At 45.0% G+C, this 18,071-nt stretch overlaps 1 protein-coding gene across 14 annotated transcripts in view; it reads left to right on the forward strand.

The window, feature by feature from the left end:
- LOC147021833 (putative pleckstrin homology domain-containing family M member 1P) overlaps nt 1–18,071 on the forward strand; it is a 126,523-nt gene that overhangs the window by 100,046 nt on the left and 8,406 nt on the right. For all 14 annotated transcript variants that reach the window (XM_085892226.1, XM_085892228.1, XM_085892218.1 and 11 more), the window contains one exon: nt 1,173–1,330. In XM_085892226.1, the coding sequence (XP_085748352.1) occupies nt 1,173–1,330 (158 nt within the window). The remainder of the gene's footprint in view (nt 1–1,172; nt 1,331–18,071) is intronic.

Below are 18,071 nucleotides of genomic sequence, written 5' to 3' on the forward strand. Positions count from 1 at the left end.
AAAGTAGGAGGGGACGCTCAGGTGAACACGTCGATGATTGACAGGTAGAGGTCTGTGGTTACGCATCACACGTGCTGCCACGCCATCGTATGTCATTCGCTGAGCGAAGCTTTGGCTGTGCTTGTACTTATCGTTGCTTTTGATCAGGAAGTAAAGTGATCCGGCATTGAGCTGCGCTCACCAGGCCTCGAAGGCAAGGCCTTTGGCGGTCAATGGTCGGCTTCACCTATTTTTTTTTTTTGTTTTGTTTTTTTTGGGGGGGGGAGGGTGTAGTAGGCAGTGTGCGGTTAGCCTTGCGTCGTGATTAGTTTCTGCATAGCTGACTTTCAGGAATTTTGTGCAAACGGGTCAGAAGTTCATTGTTTGCCCTGGTTGGAGTGAGCAAAGAGATACGTTTTCAGACTTCAAATGGCAACATCCTATCCAACACAATCAGGCACCCTTGTGCATCAAGAAGAGGTTTATGATGATTTTTTTCCCCCCCTCCAATTCTTGAGTAATTTCTCGCCACTCAAAAAGTTTGTAATAAAAATATTTAACCCATTTGACTAACAGACCACCGCATTGTCCTCGGTGGCTATTTACAAGTGTTGTTAAAGCTCGGAAAAATGGTCATGTGTATACAAACAATTGCCCGTCCTTTTCAGAGCAGTTTAGTTCCAATGTGGCAAATCTCTGTGAAAATATCTAAAGCACTTTAGCAGTGTCTGGTTTATTCATAAAATGTAATACGAATCGACTGAACTCGCACCAATATCCTTTGGTCTCTACACTGAGCATGTCCAGATTAAAAAAAAAAATTGTCACCATTTTGCACTTATGTCCGCTACTCCGTCACACATCTGTTAGCAGGAGATGCGAGATTGACCTTATCGGCCATGCCAGCCAGTCATGGAATTGTATGCTTGCCTTCCGTTTAATTATACCCTTCGTTGGTTTCTTTGAATCGTTCTTTCCATCAAAATTTCACGTTGGACTTTTTTTATTATAGAGCCTGGGAGATTTGTACTCCATGTTGGATTCATCCAAGGTTGTTTTTTGCTTGAGTGTGTGGTGCCTTGCAAGAGAAGCATTTCATGATTGTGTTATTTGCATTTTATTGCATTAACAAAAAGATGCTAACGGAGTTTTTGCATAACTGAAAAAAAATAGCACCTTGCTTCCTTTTGCAGGTCATTGCAGGCAAGTTTGCATCATTTCTTTCCAAAGTCGTCAAGTTTGCCATGGATCATGTGTACAGCTGCGGTCTCTGCAGCCAGCGTGGTTTCATCTGTGAGGTTTGCAGCAATGCAGACATCATCTATCCCTTTCAGGTGTCTACTACTAAGCGGTAAGCCTTACTTATAGTAGCCCCCACCATGTTCCCCTTCCAATTGCAATAAACCCTGTCCACCTGCACGATGTTGTTGCTGTACACGATTTCTTTGCGGGCATGAAGAAAATTCAAGCACAGAGTCCTGGGTGAGGGTTGAGGAAGGAGAAGGAGGAGATTGGTGGGAAAGTTGGAAAGATTTATTGACATTGTTTTTTTTTTGTTTGTGTGTTTTACTCCGATTTTCATTTCATTCGATCTGTGGGCAAGATTTATTTGGATATGGCACGATAGCTCAAAATAGAGCGAAGTCGAAGGTGTGCCATCGCAAATCCCCATGCTTCCCACCTAAAGCAAAGTTGAAGGATGGCAAAAGTTTCCACCAGGAATGACTCGTTATGAACTTCTGAGTTTTTTTTTTTTTTTATTCCCATTTTGACCCCTGTGACTCCAAGTCTGCATCCTCTGGGGCAGAAACCGGGGTTCAAATCCAAAAAATCATAACATATTTCATGCGTCCCCAAATGTTGATTGCATATCCAGTTTCATTTTTTTAAAAAATGTTTTCAAATGTGCCCGTAATTGCATTTTGTTGGTATTTTGACCAAACCACAGGTGATGGGGTAAAAAATGATACTGCTGTATAGCCTCGTTTTGATCACATTATTTTTATCGTTTGCACCACTGAGGGAGGGTCCATCTCTATGTAAGTGTCCCCTGTGGCAAAGACAATGAATGCCTGGTACATCCACCACAGGAGACTGAAATGGCTAGGAAATTGCAGGCCCCTATAGGGTGGGAGGTGGTACTATCCCAGTTCAGCGGGTAAAAACCAACCCACCACCGGTAGCTTTAATTCATTTAATTCACACTTTTCCTTCACCGAGGCAGGTAACCTTCACCACAACTATCAAGGCCCACATCATCAGAGCATTCCAGTTTTAAGGTAGCACAAATTCACCTTTCACACTGCTGCCATTTGTTAATATAGGGTCGGCATAAGAAGTTAAGGAGGAGGAGTTGGGCTATAAGAGGCTATTTGAGATGTTTATCATGAAGGGTGCTTTCTTGTGGTGAGGTGCTCGTCCTTCAATCTTGCCCCGGTCACTTCCTAACCCCTTTTACTGCCCTGCCTGTCTGATGCTGTGAAAGCAGGAGCTGTTGCATCTTGGATCACTCTGTCCTTCGGATAAGGACGTAAAAGCCCGATAGGTTGTCAGCATTTTGGTTGCGGTTGTCAAAGATCTCATGTTGCCCTTCCAAAAGGCTATAGTGGAGTAGTTCTGTAGTGTTACCTCAAATTTAATGCAATAGTCATTCGTTTAATTTCGTTTTTTTAATCTGATTTCAGAAAAGAATCCAATAAAATCTGCTTTGTGGAACACGTTTGTTTAATAATGTTTTATTAATGGTTATATGCAGATCCAAGGATATGTATTCAGACCTGATTTCTCATTTTTTGCAAAGAAATCTGATTGCAAACATGGTTGGTGCATACAAAGAATGGGTTTTCGCCTCCTTTAAATACAGTATTTTAATAACATCTGCAACAATAAAACCCACTCCGTGGGAGTACCTCCTGTGCTGCTCCCCTTCGCATGTCAGCTCACGGGATGAAGGGATGACGGGATTGGGACAAAGCCTTCGGGATCCCCATTCCTTCATGGTGGGAGAAAAAGCACGGCGTAACCTTCCCGGGTCAGATTGCGGTGGTGTGTGACAGAGTGGTGCTGAGGTGTCATCCACCAGACCGTGGTCTCCTTGGGTTAACCTGAGGCGGTCCCTTCGGGTGGGTGTCTGGAATGGCCTATTCCTAAGAGAGGATGATCACCTGTCTTTTTTTAATCTGAGCTCAAGCGTTTGGACATTGCGATTGCAGCCCTCTCTTAGGTTCGGGCACCAGATTGTGGTGAGATCGTGGCGGATGGTCACACCTACTATTGGTCTGGTCACTCTGATGGTTACCATGCCCAAGGAGTTGCTGTAGCAGTGTCCAATAAGCTGACTCCAATGATAATGAGGTAACACCGGTCAACGAGACGAAGGATTCGTCATTCCTTGGGTGTCATTTCCCTGGTCTCTATATGCTGCGACTCAGGCGAGTGATCTCACCGTGAAGGATGCATTCTATGCCGCTCTTGAGTCTGTGGTTGATCAGTACCCCAGGTGAGATATTCTTCGAGTCTTGGGGGATTTCTTTGCATCGACTGACACTGATAGGGATGGTTATGAGACATGTGTTGGTCCCCAAGGGTCTTGAACTTGTAACCAGAACAGCACTAAGTTCCTTGATTTTGTGAGAAGTCATGGACTTAGGGTGGCTGGTTCATGGTTTCACTGCCCACAAGCTCATCGCTGGAATTGATATTCCAACGCTGGTGGTGTGGCAAAGGAGATTGACCATGTGCTCATTGATGGTCACTGCAGGATAATCCAGAACTACAGGGTCTACCGGAGTACTCGGTTCCTCAATACCGACCACAGGCTTGGTGTAGCAACTCTGAAGTTGCAGCTTAAATCCTGGAGAATGGTACCATCCAAGCCGAGGCTGGATGTTGGCAAGCTCAACGATGAGATGATAGCTGAGGAATTTTTGAACAGGTTGAGTGGGGATTTGGGGGAACCTGAATAGTTGGGGTGTGCCGACAAGACCACCATCCTTGATGTTGCTGGTGGATGTCTTGGAACTCACCGTTGGGTGAAGAAGAATTTTTCCTCTCAAGGGACACTGGAGACCATTGACCAGAGTCGCATGTCCAGCCTTAATGGCAGAGCTGAGCTGTTCAGGGAGTTGAGGCGTAAAACTGTATGTGCACTGAGGGTGGACGAGGAGGCCAATGTGCAACGAAATTGTGAGGGGGTAGACCATCACCTGTGGTCAAGTAATTCTGGTCCTGCTTATAGGGGAATTTACGCATTGCGTTTCTCCAAGCCCGTGTACTGCAGTTAGAGTGGATGGTGGTGGGTTCTTAACAGAGGAGTCCGAAGTGAAGGCCCGCTCGGCCAGTGAGTTTGAGCGTCTGTGCCAGGCTGACCCACCAGCTGTTGACTTGGATGTCATGGGTGTTACAATCCCTATTGCTGATCCTCCAATCAACTCTGAATCATCTTTGTTTGTGGAAACCCAGGCTGTGGTGAACTGGTTGAAATGGGGTTAAAGCTCCTGTGATCTGTGGCATCCATGCTGATCTTCTCAAGGCTGGTGGAAATGCTGAACTCGTGACGTTGCATGCATTTCTGTGCTCCGATTGGAACACAGGCATCATCCCAACTGACTGGAAAGATGGGCCTTGATGTTGCTCCCTGCAAAGGGAAGGGTGATCGCTCGGACTGCAACCACTACAGAGGGGTGACGCAGTGACGCTGCTCTCAGTGCTGGCAAGGTCTTTGCTCGGATAATTCTTGATTGGGTTCGCCACCATCTGCTTGAGCACAAGTGCTCAGAGCAGTCAGACTTTACACCAAAGAGGTCGATTGACCGTATCCTCACTCTTCAGGTCCTCAATCAATGCAGATGAGAGTTCCGGCAGGGGCTGCTTGCAGCCTATGTTGATCCATGCAAACCATTTGGTTCAGTGAATTGGGATGCCCTCTGGAGGATTCCTGGTCTTCGTGGGGTGCCACCAAAAACTGATCAATCTGATGTCTGAGCTGTACTCCAGTACTGAAAGTACTGTGAGGTGGGTGGTTCCATGCCTGATTTTTCTCCAGTTGTTACTGGAGTTTGTCAGGGGTGTGTACTGGCCCTCACACTTTTTAGCACTTGCATGGACTGGATTCCTTGGAAGATGTCGGAGAGATCAAGTTGCAGTGCATCATTTGGGAATGTCAAGATCTCTGACCTTGATTTCATTAATGATGCAGTCAACTTTGCAGAGACTCTGGATATCCTTTTGAGGGCTCTCAACATGCTGAATGAGGAGTCGGAGCTTTTGGGATTACAGGTTTCCTGGCTCAAAACTAAGACCCATGCTTTCAATGACATTGTGCATGCTGCTGTCTTGTCTGTACCTGTTTGTGGTGATGATGTTGAGGTCACAGATGGATTTACTTACCTTAGTAGTGATATTCATGTCTCCGCTGGCTGTGAGCCAGAGGTCAATAGACATCTGTGTCGGACCTGGACTGTCATGGATTCACTGGATCATGGGGTATGACACTGTTTACCACAATTATCTATCATTTATTTTGCTTAAGTCATGGTGTACATGTACATTCTTCAAGCAGTCAAGATGCCGATGCATTGAGATTACATGTAGAACTAGAATGGCGCACGTTTGAGCGTATACCTCTGCCATGCTGAACAGTTTACATTTGTATCCCACTGATAGGCCGGATCTGCATCCAGGCCTGAACTAAAATCTAATCAGCTTGTTATTGTCACCTCCCCAACTCATCCACCAAGTTTTATCATAACCCGTCCATAACATTTTGAACTAGAAGGGCACTCGGTCGAGCGCATACCTCTGTCACCTCATGCCTGATCCACAATAACACATCAGGCCCAATACATTTTTGAAATATCATGCTATACTGTACTCTATCGTTTTTGGCACAATCTCTCAATGGTGAAGAATGTTTTCTTTTTTGGTACGTTTTTTTTGGTTGGTCATTCAGCGTCACATCTCATTCTCTTTGTTAATCCCACCTCCACCACTCACCTGTCTTTTTTATTTGTCCTCCTCCCCCCCCCCTACACCCTTCTCTCTCACTCTGTCCCCTCCCCTCCCCACTCTCGCCTTACACCTGCCTCCTCTCTTTCTTTCTCCCCCCCCTCCCTTATTTATTGTTCCCATCAGCGAAGTGAGAGGTTGTAATTTGCTCGTGTGAATATGTATGTGTATATGTATATGTATATGTATATATATATATATATATATATATATATATATATATATATATATATATATATATATGTATACACATATACTGTATATACACACTGACGAGCCAAAACATTATGACCACCTGCCGAATAAGCTGTTGGTCCTCCGTGTGCCGCCAAAACAGCGCCGACCCACCGAGGCATGGACTCTGCAAGACCCCTGAAGGTGTCTGGCACCAAAACATTAGCAGCAAATCCTTCAGGTCCTGTAAGTTGCGAGGTGGAGCCGCCGTGGATCGGACTTGTCGGTCCAGCACATCTCACAGATGCTCAATCGGATTGAGGTCTGGAGAATTTGGAGGCCAGGGCAACACCGTCAACACTTCATCATGTTCCTCAAACCATTCCCAAACAATGTGTGCCAGGTGGCAGAGCACATTATCCTGCTGAAAGAGGCCAAAGCCATCAGGGAATACCTTTGTCATGAAGGGGTGTACCTGGTCTACAACGATGTTTAGGTAGGTGACACGTGTCAAATTGACATCCACATGAATGGCTGGACCCAGGGTTTCCCAGCAGAACATTGCCCAGAGCATCACACTCCCTCCACCGGCTTGTCGTCTTCCCACAATGCATCCTGGTGCCATCACGTCCCCAGGTAAATGGCACACACGTACACGGCCATCCACGTGATGTTAAAGAAAACGGGACTCATCGGACCAGGCGACCTTCTTCCACTGCTCCAAGGTCCAGTTCCAATGCTCATGTGCCCATTGTAAGCGCATTCGATGGTGGGCAGGGGTCATCATGGGCACTCTGACCGGTCTGCGGCAATGTAGCCCCATGCGCAGCAGGGTGCGATGCAATGTGGATTGTGACACATTTCTCCCGTCACCACCATTAAAATTTTCTGACTTGTGCCACAGTAGACCTTCTGTCGGTTCGGACCAGACGGGATAGCCTTCGCTGCCCGCGCGCATCAATGAGCCTTGGGCGCCCAACACCCTGTCGCCAGTTTGTGGTTTGTCCCTCCTCAGACTACTGTTGGTAGGTACTCACCACTGCTGACCTGGAGCACCCCACGAGCCTTGCCGTTTCAGAGATGCTCTGACCCAGTCGTCTGACCATAACAATTTGGTTCTTGTCAAAGTCGCTCAGGTCTTTACTCCTGCCCATTTCTCCTACATCCAACACATCAACTTCAAGAACTGACCTTTCACTTGCTGCCAAATATATCCCACCCCTTGACAGGTGCCATCGTAACAAGATAATCAATGTTATTCACTTCACCTGTCAGTGGTCATAATATTTTGGCTCATCAGAAAACGAACCTGTCGTTGAGCAGTACCTTGGCTCTGAATTTGTCCCGATCGTGCGTGCTAGAGAGGAGTGAGATTTGTTTGTTTGTTTTTCTTCTGTCTCCCTGCAATCAAACAAAATTGAAAATCATTCCCAACAGGAAAATTCGATGTTTGTGACGTCATCAAGGACACAAGCAACAGGCATGGAGAACTAATGTAACATGCGAAGTGAGGTGGTGTAAAGGTCGCTGCCGGAGCAACAGCAGTAAACTTCCAAATTATTTTTTTCTACGACCTTCAAAATCTTTATTTTATTTATGTTTAATTATATACTTCAACACTGGAGAACAGAAATCGCCTTTTTGGCACTTTCAAAACCCTTCCGTTTAGCAGTACTTGGACAAAATATCGTCATGTCCAGGGGGTTTGCGCCGACCGGGACGGGTGGCCAAATAGTTCTCTTGGAGGCTGACAGCTGAGATTCTCGGAGATTATGGCGCGCGCGGGAAGGAAAGGACAGAAGCACACGGGTTGTACTCGAACCGACAACAGACTATATGGACGGACACCAGCAAATTGAATAAATAATGATTCAATAAACAGAAAATCAACAGTTATAGTGGAAATAAATCAGGACATGAGGTAACCTAAATCTAATGTCGAGGTGCCTCCACGCAGACTTAAATACAAACAGGGGGACAGACTAAAACAAAGAAACATCCCTCCTTTATTTCGGCACTTGGCTTCGGGTCCAGAAGTGAGTTTTGGTATCTTGAAAGTCACCAAACCGCTTTGTCACTGCGTGGGGAAAATGCGCTCAAAATGGTCTCTGGGCCGCTCTCTGGGCAGGCAAGCAGATGGGAGATAATTCGGGCGGCGATACTCAACGCCAAGGCTCAGAGACCACCGTGCAGCTTCTTGCATCGATCGTCCTCTCTGATGCCGCTGCTTTGCAGAACGGTGCTGTCTCTTTCCCCCAATGGCTCAACACGAGGCCTCGAGGATGGTCCCACATGATTCAACCAACAGTCGATGACTAGCATCTTGCTCCATCTGTATTTTGTCATGTCCAGACGTAGCCAGCTAGCGTTACCCCCTCACTCGATCATGTCCTCCCACAACTGGGCCCTCCTCTTTCTCCTTTCAAAACACCGATTTTATCTCAAGCCTCCCATCTCCGCCGATCCTTCTGCCTCACTCGCTTCTGTCTCGTCTCTCTGGTCGTGTTCTGACCACCGATTCTATCCCAAACTAGGTCCGCTCGCCACAAAACAGCGTGACCTTTTTCTCTCCTGCAACGAGAGACTTCCTTGTTCTCTTCCAGAGACGCACTCTTCTTCCTCTTACTAATGTCATGCCCATCAATCCTCCACTCCAGGGGTGTGGCCCACTCGCTGTCCCCCTGGAGGCTGGGCTTTTGCCTGCTTGGACATGCAGCTCGGTTGTCATTGTTTTAAGGACATGATCCCCCTTTATCGCCAGTCTTGAAATACAAAAACATAGAAAAATGTCATGGGGGCAATTACATACTGGGGGAAATGATCCTTAATCCCTATATAATTAAAACAGCACTACCCCCGTGTGGTGACACATAACACTTAAGCTCACAGTTTCCCTACTCAGTTTACATCAAGATGTCTCCTACATGTCCACGGTCCAAGCTACTCTATACACCCCTGTCTTTCCTATGAAATCCCTTCATGTACCCCACAAACATAACAATATTACGGTGTTATACGTCATCATGACCAATCAAATTTTCCACTGTCAGAATCCGCCCATATCCTTGTTTCTAAAGACTGTGCATGGTTGTGTGTTCTGTGAACTCTCTCGTCCATTGTGTTTATGCTGTGCCCATTTGTTCTTAGAGCCAGTTTTATTCATGCAAGTGTTGCTTTATCGTGAAGAAAACAGCCACCCGAAATTCTTCCATTATGGTTCCAATGTCAATAATTGTTATTTGGTTATCATCATTGGCTTTCCCATTTTCCGTCACTTCATGAAATTCTGCGGCTTTTTTTTTTCTCTCCTCCTGGTACTGCCCACACGGTCTCTTCGATCAGGGTTCATCTGCAGAAAACATGGAGGGGATATTCTTGCCTTTATGCAAGCTGATGCTGCAATGCCTCCTTAGTAGATGGACAGCATCAGCAGCATGGAAGTCCATTGCAGTCACCTTGACCATCCTTTCCATTTGTCTTTCCAGTTTTTGCATGCATCAATAATTATTTCTTAGAAATCCATTGTTCTACCTGAAATTACAATTTACCCTTTCTTCTTCACTGGAAACTTCGCTCCCTGACAGCAAAACATAACATTTATATGCAGAGTTCTTTTCTCCATCCTGGTTCTGCTTGTCCAACGCAATTATACAATAATTACAATGTTATTTCCGGAAGTCCTGGTGAACAGTCCATCCTGGGGTTGTGTCGATGCTGTAGCCACACTGCATTGATACTGTCACTACCCTTCTATCATAAAGTAACAGTTGGCTGCCAATCATAAAGGGAGCTGGTAAAATAGAACATGCACATCCATGTATTCCGTTTCGCTTTCATGCCTTTCATCTCCACTGCAACAGAAAAATAAAAATGTCCGAGTTGTTCGGTGAAATGAAGAAACGTGATGGGCACATGCATGCATTAACAGGTTGCGATATTGATGGACAGACACCTGGACTGGATGTCACAATCGACCATCCAGGCCTATCAGGATAACAAAATTAGTTTATCTATGCTACATTTACATAATTATGCCAGTTTTCCTCGAGAATAAGTTACAAAAATTATGGCTAAAAACATTTGTTGCTGATTAGTGCCTGAGCTCATAATAAAATTTATCTTAACAATGTCTGTTCCATCATATGGATCTGGATAACAATTACATTGTCTATAAGATAAGATAATATAAACCAAATAAATTACTATTTTGGATCCTTGTAGTTAACCCTCCAATTGACATACGAGGTGTGATCAAAAAGTTTGGTGAATGTTTGAATAAAATAATTTTGTTCAACATTAAACACTTGCATCATTAATCCCCTTCGAAGTACTCACCTTCCTCACATACACACTTGTTCCGCCGTTCCTGATACTGTCAGAAACATTTCCAGAAGTCCCCTTTGTTAATCTCCTTTAGAAAATCTGTCGTGTTGGATTTGTTGTCTTCAATCATGTCAAATTGCTTCCCTTTCATCGTTTCAATTTGGGGGAACAGCCAGAAGTCGCACGGTTCCAAGTTGGGAAAATAAGATGGATGCGGCATGACAGGAATGTGTTTTTTGCCGCCAAAAATTGTTTTAAAAGAGAGCGACGTGTGGCAGGGCACGATGTGATGGAGGAGCCACCCATTCTTCCACTTTTCTGGTCTTTTCAATCTGACTACCTCTCGCAAACATTTCATAAGTTTCACGTAGAAAGCCGTATCAACAAAAGCACCTTTGGGAAGAAATTCTGCGTGAACCATTCCTTCCATGTCGCAAAATGCAATTAGGATGACCTTCACTTGTGATCTCGACTAACATGCCCTTTTCAGTCTCGGTGACGTGGGTGTCTTCCAGTGGGAGCTCCGTGCTTTAGTTTCTGGATCAAACCCAAAACCCACAACTCATCACCCGTTATCACCTGGGGTAAGAGTGTTGGATCCGAACGCATCGATCAAACAAGTTAGATGAAATGAAGACACGACTTTCTCTTTGGTCATCCGTGAGGATGCGTGTAGCAAACTTTGTGCTGATGCATCTCATGTTCAAATCGTCTGTCAGTTTGGCCTGAACGGAACCAAATGAAAGACTGGTCTCTTCCGTGATTTCTCAATTGGTTAAATATCCGTTTTCATGGACGACGGTGCTGACTTGAGTGATGCTTTTCATCGGTTTGTGCTGTTGACGGACGAGCGCTTCTTTCATCATCTTCCAGTGACTCATTTCCTTCCCGAAACATCTGAAAGCACTTAAAAACGGTCTTCTTTGTCGCAGCTTCATCTATTAGACAATTCTATAGCCATCTTGCCAAGTTTAAAAACAAAATTTCATGTTTGCACGTTGCTCAAACTTCGACATTTTCTGCAAAGCGGCAGACGCCACAAACGCGTGCTCACACAAAACAATGCCACGGCACACTGTCACAGAGTAAAATGGCGTCTACTGCGTGCTGGCAAGTGAGAGAGCAAGCCCGGCCCACTGACCTCAACAATGTTCACACATTCATTGCTCGTGACATCATTCACCAAACTTTTTGATCACACCTCGTACATCGACTGCACTCGTCTACCAATGTGTGCTGGCTCCCAGGCCAACTTTCTGCTTTGTGTCAGCTGTATAACTTGCACTATTTGCAGTATGTGTAAGTCCCCAAAAGTAGATATGAATGGGAATTATGGGGACAAATAGCCTTGGTGTACAGTATTTTCTCGCATAAATACTGAAACCGATGATAAAATATTTCCCTTTGCATCCTTTTAGGAGAAAAATGTACCGCCAAATGTCCACCGACACCAATTTGGGTGAAGTTCATCTTTTCATAGCTCATTAGTATGAATCGATAAATGTTTTCATTAATAAGTTCTTAATTTTGGTACAAGCCACAATCCACCACTGTCCTCTCCTCTCCTCCGTATGTGGAAATTGGCATGATGATGTTCATCGTAAATCCATGGATTAAACGAGTCTCATAATTATTCGCTTGCATGGATTTGGAAAGGATGCAGCACTGAATAATTTGCGGACATACTTCTGCAATGTACTTGATAGAGCTTTTCCTAGGCGACTGTTTATTCATATTATTTGCCCTGAACATTTCACCAAAGAGTATTTCGATAAAACTTTCAAACCGATGGTATTCTTTGGGAAGGAAGTGCTTTCCAATAAAAAGGTACCAAAAATCTCTGTGCTGACAATCACAATACCGGTTGTCCATCAAAACCAAGGGAAATGTGCCAGTTTGACAGCCAACACAACTTAAGGCCTGGACAGACCAGTGCAGAGTGACGGAGTGAAGGGAGTGGTTCCGAAAAGTAAATAAACAGACATCACAATAGCTCCATTGTAGCGGTCTGCAGAACTGTAACTGCAAAGTAACATCTCGGATCAACTATGATCCATAATAATGACATGAAAGATATGACCATGTTGGTATATGATAACACTTGGAGTATACTCGTCAACCCAAGATCATTTAGCTTTGAGGTCATCAGATGCCAATCGATGTTGTTTTGCCAGGTACGGTTCACAGCAGTATCGCTGCAACTGCCGACCTTCTCCATTATCAAGCATTCTCTCTGTCCCGTCTCTCTCTTCTCTCCCTTCATTCCTCCCTCCAAGCTCATTCTTGTAATCCACCTCCAGATGTCATCTCAAAAATTCTCAAAAAGAAATTTTTTGCAAGAAAATGTTTGTTTTCTTCTTTTTCTTTTTTTAAACAAAAAATTCCACACAAATCCCCATCACTCATTCATCGTTCATTCTTTCCCTATCACTCCTTTTGTTCATGAGCTTAATCATCCTTCTCCCTTTTTTAATACACAACTTGTTTATTCTTTGTTTTTGTTTTTTACAACTCAAACCTTTTAAATGATATTTTGAAAAATTTCATCTCCCTTTCCTATCTTGTGTATCTTATTAAAAAAAATAACTAATCTCCCTTCGATGCAGATTTTTCTTGCCTACCTTCCTGTTTCTCCTGTGGTTCGCTCTGAAACATGCACGCCATGTGTCTTGTCTTTCATACAGCATGACATCTCTCAACGCTTTTAATCAATCTTCCAGTCACCCTGGTCATGATGTCCATCATTGTTTAGCTGAGTTTTGCAATCTCAAAAAAAAACCTAGTTTGCAGTGAGTTTGGGTGCAAGGCTATTAACCCTTATATCTGCACCATGATATCTTCTCCCCCTTCCTCCCCCCCCCACCATGTATCCCATCCACCACCCGATCCATCATCCACCACACCCCTCCTCCCACCACACCTCTCCTCCCACTACACCCCAATCCCAGCACTCACCCACCCCTTTCCTCCCAATCCCCACAACTTTTACTCATCCTCTGGTCCATTCAGCCTCTTTTTCACTCCCTATCAAATAGTATGGATGGACCGTTCCAATGTAAAGGCCCTGTCACACTTTGACGATTTAGCCAGCGTATGCCTGACGTATGAAAAATTTGGCTAAAACGCTGGCACACGTCGAATACATTATGGGTAAGTTTGTATACGTTAAGAGTACGCTGGCATACGTCGTAGTACGCTGCCATACGTCGTAGTATGCTGGCATTCGTCATAGTACGCCGAGCTGTTAGACAAATTTTCCATGCTTGAAATTTTTCGACGTATGCCAGCGTATGACTCACACATTCCGCATACGCTGGCCGTAAGTTGTAGGCACGTTACCCGATCGTTGACACACGTCGACAAACGTTGCTTGTAAGTTACTCATCAGTCGAAACACGTCGAGGTAATGTTTAGCGTACCCGAAACTTATTTCTAACCTATGAGTAATGTGTTGTAGGCACATTATGCGATCGTTGACACACGTTACTTGTAAGGTACTCATAAGTCGAAACACGTCAAGGTAATGTTTAGCATCAGTGTTCCAGACTCCCTGTTTTTTTTTTTGTTTTTTTTTTTCCTTCGGTATGACGGTGATGTTAACACTTCGATTTATAGTGCGGTTATAATATAATATAATTAATAGGCTGCCGCTCAACGATTTAAATCATAACCGCACTGTACACTGAACCCCGTCATACTGAAGAAAAAGAAACACCTGGAGTCTGGAACACTGACGCTAACCATTACCTTGACGTGTTTCGACTTACGAGCACCTTACAAGTAACGTGTGTCAACGATCGCATAATGTGCCTACAACACGTTACTCATAGGTTAGAAATAAGTTTCGGGTACGCTAAACATTACCTCGACGTGTTTCGACTTATGATTAACTTACAAGTAACGTGTGTCAACGATCGCGTAACGTGCCTACAACTTATGCCAGCGTATGTGGAACGTGTGTCATACACCGAGTACGTCGAGAAATTTTCAACATGCTGAAAATTTTTCGACGTACTCGGCGTATGACGACATATGCCAGCGTGTTCTTAACGTATACAAAACTTACCCATAACGTATTCGACGTGTGCCAGCTTGGTTCGGCAAATTTTTCATACGTCGGCATAAGCTGGCTAAAACGTCAAGGTGTGACAGCCCCTTAATTGACCTTTTCAATCACATTATAGTTACAGCCCTGTAGCCAGCGTATGTAGCCAGCCAGATTGTATGTTTAATAGAGACATTCCTCTCACAGGGTCATTTCTTCTGTGGCTCCCTATTATCATTATTATTTATTTTTTTAAACAGTATCTAAGGCTCGTAGTGACGCTGCCAGACACAGACACAGACACAGACACAGACACAGACACAGACACAGACACAGACACAGACACAGACACAGACACAGACACAGACACAGACACAGACACAGACACAGACACAGACACACAGACACACAGACACACAGACACACAGACACACAGACACACAGAGACACAGAGACACAGAGACACAGAGACACAGAGACACAGAGACACAGAGACACAGAGACACACAGACACACAGACACACAGACACACAGACACACAGACACACAGAGACACAGAGACACAGAGACACAGACACACAGACACAGAGACACACACAGACACACACAGACACACACAGAGACACACACAGACACACACAGAGACACACAGAGACACACAGAGACACACAGAGACACACAGAGACACACAGAGACACACAGAGACACACAGAGACACACAGAGACACACAGAGACACACAGAGACACACAGAGACACACAGAGACACACAGAGACACACAGAGACACACAGAGACACACAGAGACACACAGAGACACACAGAGACACACAGAGACACACAGAGACACACACTAATATATGAGAAACAACACAGTACTGTTAGATGAGACAAACAGCCACTGAGCTTGGCGGAAGAGCCGTCACTTCCCAGGGCACTCTGGGTACCAGTGACGTCACAGCAATGGCACCGCATTTCTCACCGTACTCAGCATGGTATTTCCTAAGGAGGAATTTGCTCCTTCTCACGGATGCCAACCTATGGGGATTGTCCGTGCTCTATCCTTTAAAATGCTGAATGTCGATCAAGGAAGCAGCACTTACCGATTTTAAAGTTTTTGGTATGACTCGGCCACGGTTTGAACCGTTGACCTCCCAAACTCGGAGCGGATGCTCTAACCATTACACCACCGAGTCTGGTTATTCTGTATCCTGTTTCGATGAGCCGCACCATCAACCAATCCAGAGTTCTTGTTGCTGTCCTTGTCAAGAAATCTATTCTACACTGTCCGTGCTATCCATTCCTCGTCCACTGGAATTCCTCAGGTTTTGCATTCCGCTCCACCACCACTTAATGTTTGTTTGTTTCGGTGTAGCGTTCACCCAATGATAATGATTCCTTCAACACCCCTATTTCTGTGAATGTGGATCAACCCCTAATCATTTATCCCAACTCTGTTCCTCATTTATGATGGCAGTGGTGGCAGTTAAAGTCAACTGGCTGGGTGTCGGATTGCAACGACCACCTGGGCATTGCAGCCATGACCCAATCTGTGAACTTTCCACCATGGATCTCTGTCACTGCTATGTCCTGGACATGCTAATGATTAACATTCCATCGAGCCTTTCTATTTCCTCTGCCCCTCTTCACTCATCTGACCATTTTATTGTCAAATCCCATGTCTCCCTGGCTGCTGTTGGAGAGTGACCTCAACACCACAAAATCTATCTATGTGTATCCCATCCCATCTGCTGCTTTCTTATCCATCTTTTCAGCCCTGGTACACTGAATCCTATAGCAATGTGGTTATGGTCAAACAGTTTTCTTTCTATACATTGCGAACCCAACTAAGTGGAAACTTTTGGTCACTCCAAGTGTCCATCCTGAGGCAAACCGGAAAAAAAAAATTGTCTTGAAACCCTCATGGTGGAACTCTCCAACCCGTCTTTTACCTCCACATCTGGGTGGTGCCTTGTCAAATCTATCTCCGCTCCATCCCATCACTTACCCCAAACAACCTCATCTCAGACTCTGCTTGAGAATGGGCAAAATGCCTCGACTCGGCACTTGGTACCAAATCTCCTGCACCCAACACAACCTGCTCTGCCCCCCCCCCTTCCCATCCTACCCACTAAGTACCCACTGCCTTGTTTCCTCAGTGGAGTTTATGCAGGAGAAGGTGGAGAGAGTTCTGTCCAGCTGAGGCTTTTCATTGGCAACAGGCCCAGATATAATGAGTGCCCATGTTCTGAAGTCATGCCCTGCTGCTTTTGCTTCTTCTTTGTCTACTCTTGAGCCTGTCATTCTCATATGTCTGCCTACTGTCTGCCTGGTAGTCCATTAACATAGCTCTCCTTCAGAAGGCAGGTACAAAAACAGATCATGTCAACTACAGGCCAGTAAGTCTGTTTTTACTTACAAAGTCGTGGAATCCATCAATGCTGTCAACTTCATTAGTCCTTTTTTCAAACAGCCTGATCTCTGACCACAGTTAGGAATCTGTCCTGGTCACTCCTCTGGATACGCTGCTGATTCTCTCATGAATGGTTGGAGTCCATAAATCAAACAAGAGGTGAGGACCATCTTCCTGACAAATAGAACATGTCTTTAAATCTCAGTAAATCTCAGTCTCACCCTGTAGCTCTGGAACGACTGCCAAACACACCCACCGATCTATTTTGATGTTCTACCATGAGCTAGTTAGCTAGCTATCGTGTACAGCCTGTGGCTGCTTGGTTGCATCGTTTTCTGGAAGTGCAGCTGTGCCATTGATGCAGTCCCCTCTATTACCAGTACGCTGGTACGCATTTTGCCAACCTCAGAAGGATGATCGGCTGAGTCAACCCTATTTGGTGTTAATTCAATGGCTGACGGGCTCAAACTCAAGACCCTGAGATATTAAGCCAGCCACCCTAACTGTTAAGCCAACACCAGGCTTAGGTTCTACCACTGGATAAGGTTCAGTATGTTGAATCTCTCGAGCTAACCATCAGCCATAACCTCTCCTGAGCTGACCATATAACAAGGATGGCCTCAGAAGCCAACAGCAGACTAGGGATCCTCTGTTGTTCCAAGTAATTCCTTGAAAGATCAAAACTTCTCACAGCCTGCATGGTCCTTGTCCACAGCTCAATGGAGAATTGCTCTCCCCTATGGACTGGAGCCCCAGCATCACATCTGTTTCTCTTACATTTTAAGGAATGTAAAGTTTTAAACACTTTTGTTATCTCTCATGATGTGGCCAAAGCCAAAGCACGCTCTCATGATGTGCTGTCACATCACAGACATGTTGATGGCATCTCATTTTTTTTTTAACTGCCTCTCCTCTTCTCTCTCGGGCATCCCACCACTTCCTGGTTTAAACCCCCCAACATCTCGGCTTGCTGCACACCACTTTTGTTTCTCCTGTTTGTGGAACTGCCTTCCCAAGGTGGTGTTCAATTGTACTCTTTCCTCAATCCGTTCAAGCAGGTGTGCTCTACCATATGTCATTACCCATCGCTGCATCCCATATTTTCTACACCCATTAACCCTACCTAATCCAAC

The sequence above is a fragment of the Eptatretus burgeri genome, chromosome 8 (genome assembly GCF_056783735.1).
Source record: "Eptatretus burgeri isolate ZD-2024b chromosome 8, Ebu_testis_v1, whole genome shotgun sequence".
Lineage (NCBI taxonomy): Eukaryota > Metazoa > Chordata > Myxini > Myxiniformes > Myxinidae > Eptatretus > Eptatretus burgeri.